Below are 6,000 nucleotides of genomic sequence, written 5' to 3'. Positions count from 1 at the left end.
AGTAATCACTGAAAGAACATCACACGCCCACTCAGCTCCTGAAGTTTCATTTCGTTTCCTCCTCTCCTCCCGGGTGATTTACTGATTTAGTCAGCCAGAGGATATTCTAAACAGTGAAGGCCCTATAATACTCGCTTGAAGTACCCTAAAATTTACCTGTCCGTCTGTCGATTTCATCAAGTTAACTATTAAGTATTGAGTTCTATTTGGGGACGTAAGTGTTGAGAAAAAAATAAAACTATTTCTAGCACACTATGTATTTTATTCACTGCTTTTGTAAAAACTCGAAAGGCGGCTTGTGTAGACGGCTAGTTTTGTCAGAAGAAGCAGAGTGTTGCGCCCGCGGCCCGCCTCAGAGCAGCGGGGGCGTCGTGTCCGCGTCCTCGAAGTCCTGCAGCGGCACCTCCTTGCTCTGGTAGATCTGCCCCAGCACCGACACCGACGCCTTCGCCGTCCTCGGCCGCTCTGGGTCGTCAAAGTCCACGGCGTACAGGCCGAACTTCTTCCTGTCGGACGCAAAACCAATCGCACTTCAGATATAGTGGGTATTAATGAAGTGCGGTGGCAGAAAGAGCGAGACTTATGTCAGGGCAACATAGGACTCTGAAAAATGATGTAGGAGTAATGTGAGAGTTAGTGTAATAATTATTAAGAAAATAGCGATGTGGATAAGCAACTATTGGTAGCATAGTGAACATATTACTGTAACCAAGGCACATACAAAGCCAATTCCCATCACGATACTGCAACTTTATACGCATATTAGATCCATAGATGATGAAGAGACAGAAAGAGCCTATGATGAGATAAAAAAATTATTCAGATAATTGAAGGAGACGAAAATTTAATTCAACTGCGGTTAGAGAGGAGGAAAAATAAGAAAAAGGGAAAAAAACTGAAGGAGAACATGGACCAAGAGAACGAAATGCAAGGGGAAGCCAGCTGGTAGAATTTGGCACATATCTATAATTTTAAACATCTGTAACACTTGGTTTAAGAATCATGTAAGAAGATTGTGTATGTGGAGATGTCTTGGAGACATCAGAAGGTTTCAGATCGATTCTATGATGGTAAGACACAAATTTAAAGACCAGATTTTAAGGGGCATACGTGGATTCTGACCGTAACTTATTGGTTACTAACTGCAGATTAAAATCGAAGAACTGCAGAAACATACGAAATTAAGGAGATGCGGCACGAATAAAACGAAGGAAACAAAGGTCATTGAGAGTGAGTCTTAGGGGGAGCATCAGGCAATGTTCGGCTGAATCCAGTGAAACACTAGTGGGTAAGTTTGAGAGATGGTATAGTGAACCCATCAGAGGATAAAATAGGCAAAAAGACAATGCGTCGTCTAAATCCTTGGATAACACAGGAGATACTGAATCTAAAGCAAGAAGAAGGAAAATACAAAAATGAAAATAAAAGATTAGTATGGGAGTAAAGACGTCTAAAGATGAGATGGACAATAAATGCAAAATCGCTAGCCAGGAATGGTTCGAAGACGAATGGGACACTGTATAAGCAGTGATGACTTAGAGAAAGGTAAATGCTGCTTTTAGGAAAAGTAAAGAAACCTTTGGAGAAAAGTGAAACATAGTTATGAATATAAAGAGCTCAGATGGCCAGACAGTACTAACCAAAGAAGTGAAAATTCAAGGGTGGAAGGAATAAGCGGCTGTATAAGGGAAATAAACTTGAAAGCTACATTACAGAAACGGAATAGAAAGTAAATGATCATGATATGGTATATATGATATTTTCCTAGAGAAAGTGGTAGGGCAGTGAAACAACAAAGTGGAAACGAAAGGTATGAGAGTGGGCGAAATACCCTCATACTTCAAGAAGAATGTAAGAACTCTATTTCCAAAGTTGTCAAGTACTAACAGGTGTGAAAATTAGCGAACTATAAGTTAACTAAATCATGGTTGATAAAATAATGACACGAATAATTTACAGAAGACTGGAAAAAGTGATAGAAGCCTACCTCGCGCAAACTCGCTTTGTGTTACTGAGAAACGTAGGAACAGGCCAAGCAATACTACCCTTAGCAGACAGATTGAAAAAAAAGTAAACTTACGTTCAAAGCATTTATAGATTTAGAAAAAGCGTTGACGCCTTTGACTGGGATATATTCTTTGAAATTAAACAGGTAGAAGAGATAAAACAAAGGGAGTGAAAGGATATCTAAAATGTGCAGAGAAACCAGACAGCAGTTATAGGAGTCGTAAGACATGAAAGAGAAGGAGCAGTTGAGAAGGATATGAAATAGGGTTGTAGCATACAGCCAATATTTTTCTGACTGTACAAGGAGCCAGCAGTAAACAAAACCAAGTAAAAAATTGAAAGGGATTAAAGTTCATGAAGAAGCAATAAAAACACTGTCGGCTGCCGACTACATTGTGATTCTGACAGAGACGACAAAGGACTTGAAAGATTAGTTAAAGATAATGGATGGCGTCTTAAAAAGGGGTTATAAGGTGAACATCAACTAAATAATGGAATGGCCCTCTTTGTGTATGATATTACAACAGGCTCTAGATACCGGCTCTCAGGTTGATGCCGTATTCCTAGACTTTCGAAAGGCGTTCGACACAGTTCCGCACTGTCGCTTGCTCCAAAAAGTGCGCGCTTACAGTATATCCGACGACGTATAAGGTTGGATAGAAAGTTTTCAAACAGACAGAGAGCAGTATGTTGTCCTGATTGGAGAGACTTCAACAGAAACAAGCGTAACTTCAGATGTGCCCCAGGGCAGGGTAAGAGGTCCTCTGCTTTTTACGATTTACATAAACGATCTGGTTGATGGTATAGACAGCGGCCTTAGACTGTTTGCCGATGATGCTGTAGTCTACAGGAAAGTAGTATCACACGAAAGTTGTGAACAAATCAATGAGGATTTGCAGAAAATAAATGCGAGGTATAATGACTGGCAGTTGACTCTCAATGTTAGTAAGTGTAACCTACTGCGTATAACAAAGCGAAAATCCCCATTAATGTACGAGTACAAAATAAGTGCCCAGTCTTTGTAAGCAGTAATATCAGTCAAGTATCTGCGTGTGACTATTCGAAATGATCTCAAATGGAGCGTTCAGATTACACAAGTAACGGGTAAGGCGAATTGTAGATTGCGGTTTATTGGTAGAATCCTGAAGCGATGCAGTCCTTCGACAAAGGAAATTGCTTACAATACTTTAGTTCGTCCAGTCTTAGAGTACTGTTCGTCTGTATGGGACCTTTACCAGTTGGGTCTGATTCAACAGATTGAGAAGGTCCAAAGAAGAGCGGCAAGATTCGTGACTGGTACGTTTAGCCATAGCGTGAGCGTTGCAAATCTCATAGAAAGTTTGAAGTCGGATACACTTGCAGCTAGACGACGCGCTAAACGGAAGGGGCTGCTCACTAAATTCTAAAAACCCATTTTCGCCGAGGATGTAGAACATGTATTATTATCTCCAACTTACAAATCGCGCAATGATTACCATTCAAAGATAAGAGAAATTAGAGCTCGTACTGAGGCTCTCAGACAGTCGTTTTTCCCTCGCGCGATCCGCGAGTGGAACAGAGGGAGGGAATATGACTTTGGCGCTAATAGTGCCCTCCGCCACACCCCGGTTGGTGGCTAGCGGAGTATAAATGTAGATGTAGATGAACGAATTGCATTAGGAATCCTGACTCTAAAGTAATAGACGAGTATAGTTGATTGAGCAGCAAGATAACTAATGATGGCCGAACTAGGGTGTATACGAAATGCACACTGGCAATAGCAAGAAAAGAGCTCTTGGAATTTACAAATTCCGAATATAAATTTAAATGTTAAGAAATGTTTTATGAAGGGATTTGTCTGGAGTGTTGCGTTGTGTGGAAGTGAAACAAGAACGATAAACAGTTTAGAAAAGAAGATAATAGAATTTTTTGAAATTTGGTGCTAAAGAAGAATGCTGTAGATTAGATGAACAGATCGAGTAGCTAATGACGAAGTGCCGAATCGAAATGGGGAAAAGAGGAATGTAGAGCACAGTTTGATTAACAGAACGGATCGATTGTTAGGACACAACCAGAGGCATCAAGGAATAGTTAACCTGGTAGTGGAGGGGCCAGAAATTGTAGAGGGGGCTCGTGGATGGAACGGAATAAGCAAGTTCAAATAGGTGTTGGTCGCAACAGTTACGCAGAAGTGAAGAGACTTTCACAGGACAGATCAGCCTAGAGTCAAACCAATCTTTCGACAGATGACCACGAAACAACAACACATCAACTCTCGTAACCTGCATTGTGCTCCATTATCTGGAGGAAACTTACCAGTTTGGTGTTTTTTTTTTTTTATTCTGAGGGAAGAAAGGAAGGAAAATTAGGTTTCAAGGTCTAGTAGTCACCGAGATCATTACAGACGGAGAACAAGCTCTAATTGTTTCGAGGATGAGGAAGGAAATCGGCCGTGCCCATCCTGGCATTTGCCTGGAGCGATTTAGGGAAACAAAGCAAAACCTAAATCTAGAGCAGCGGATGCAGATTTGAACCGTCGCCCTCCCGAAAGCGAGTTCAGTGGTGCTACTCACTGTGCAATCGCGTTCTGCGTTTTTTCTGTCTGACAGCGGAGTCAAATACGTGCCATGTGTGTTTAGTATTCAAATACGGCGCAGACTGCAAGCACCTGACGGAAACATAGTAGCGTCAGTCTCAAAAGTTTCTTCAAAATAATATAATCTGCTCAAAAATAAATATGGATGGCCTTCTTTTAAATAATAACCTTGAACCGTGCGTGGCTCGTGTTCGTGCCATTTCTTATTTTACACCTTGTTTTTACCGTACTGCCACCTCATTATGTTAGTTTCAATTATTTGTGTCACTGAGATGCTGCTTTAACCGCCCGTGAGCGGCAGCAGCAGCGCTTATCGATATAAGCCCTGCCGTATTAGCGGACTGCTATTACCTCCCGGTTTTGGTGTGTTGGGAGTTAGTTCGGATCTGCCAGTGAGTTGGGAGGCGCTAGGAGTGCAGTTCGGACCTAACAGTGTTTGAGTAAAGACGTGGCAGCAGTCGGGTCGCGGCTGTGGTGAGGGCCGGACAGCCATGACACGCCCGACGGTTGCCGATACACATCACTTGAGTGCAGACCACCTCGGCTGGTCGTCGGTCGGTCGTCTTGTCGGACGACGTGTATGTTGGCCGGCGATCGCTTATGGGTTGCCTGCGTGTGCCGAGTCGTGATTCGTCCTTATTATTGCACAGTCGCTGCCGTTTATGTTGTCTAGTCCTTCGTGCAAGTGTTCGTGAAACTGTGCGTAGCTTGTGATGTCGACTGCTCAGTTATTTTAGTGCTGTCTCCGTGCTGATGTGTGGCAGTCGGTCGGTTGGTGTGGATCCGCCAGGAAAACTCTGCGCGGCGCAGTGGGCCGGGCCCGCTGGCGGTCTCTACGCAGTGTCGGAGTGTGTGGGAGCTGTTCCCATTGCTACGGGGTTCGTGGCTCACCGACCCTGGACACAGAGTTGATTGGTGATTTAATTACCGAAGGCGGTCTGTTCACATTGTGCCGTTGGGTTTCGTGGTTGGCTGTTGGGGGTATTCCCGTGAGCAACAGCGAGTGTTCGAGTTGGCGAAAGTTTGGCCACCATCCGGTAGAGTTTAACTGTATTTTGGTTCTTTGACATCCAAGTGCACCACCGGAATTTTCTTCCGTGTGGCCGTTAGCGTTCCGTTTACCTGCCATGGCCGCTGACGTCCTTTCCTCATCGTGTTGTCGCTGTCCAACGCATGTGTGTAGTCTTGACAGCTTATGCATACTTGGTTGTGGGCGGCTACGCCTTTTACGTTTTGGCTTTGGAGTTCCTTGTTCACTGGTCTGGTGGAAAGCAATTCGTCTTGTCGGTGGGTCCGGTGACTGTGTCTTGGCTGGGTTGCCGGCGGATCGGATATAGTTGGACTTACTACCTGTCTCCCCTAAACGAACGCTAATATGTCAAGTGGAGACCGACCCCCGGAAACTTCTGAGCGCCGCT

At 43.8% G+C, this 6,000-nt stretch overlaps 1 protein-coding gene across 1 annotated transcript in view; it reads right to left on the bottom strand.

Moving 5' to 3' along the window:
• Positions 1–308: 308 nt before the first annotated feature.
• Positions 309–6,000, bottom strand: part of LOC126095338 (myrosinase 1-like) — a 162,808-nt gene continuing 157,116 nt past the window's right edge. Inside the window, exon 11 of the mRNA XM_049910143.1 lies at positions 309–506. Within this exon, the coding sequence (XP_049766100.1) occupies positions 353–506 (154 nt within the window). The 3' untranslated portion in view covers positions 309–352. The remainder of the gene's footprint in view (positions 507–6,000) is intronic.

This window comes from Schistocerca cancellata, chromosome 8, assembly GCF_023864275.1.
Source record: "Schistocerca cancellata isolate TAMUIC-IGC-003103 chromosome 8, iqSchCanc2.1, whole genome shotgun sequence".
Classification (NCBI taxonomy): Eukaryota; Metazoa; Arthropoda; class Insecta; order Orthoptera; family Acrididae; genus Schistocerca; species Schistocerca cancellata.
The sequence above is the reverse complement of the archived record's forward strand: the minus strand, read 5'-3'. Positions and strand labels throughout refer to the sequence as shown.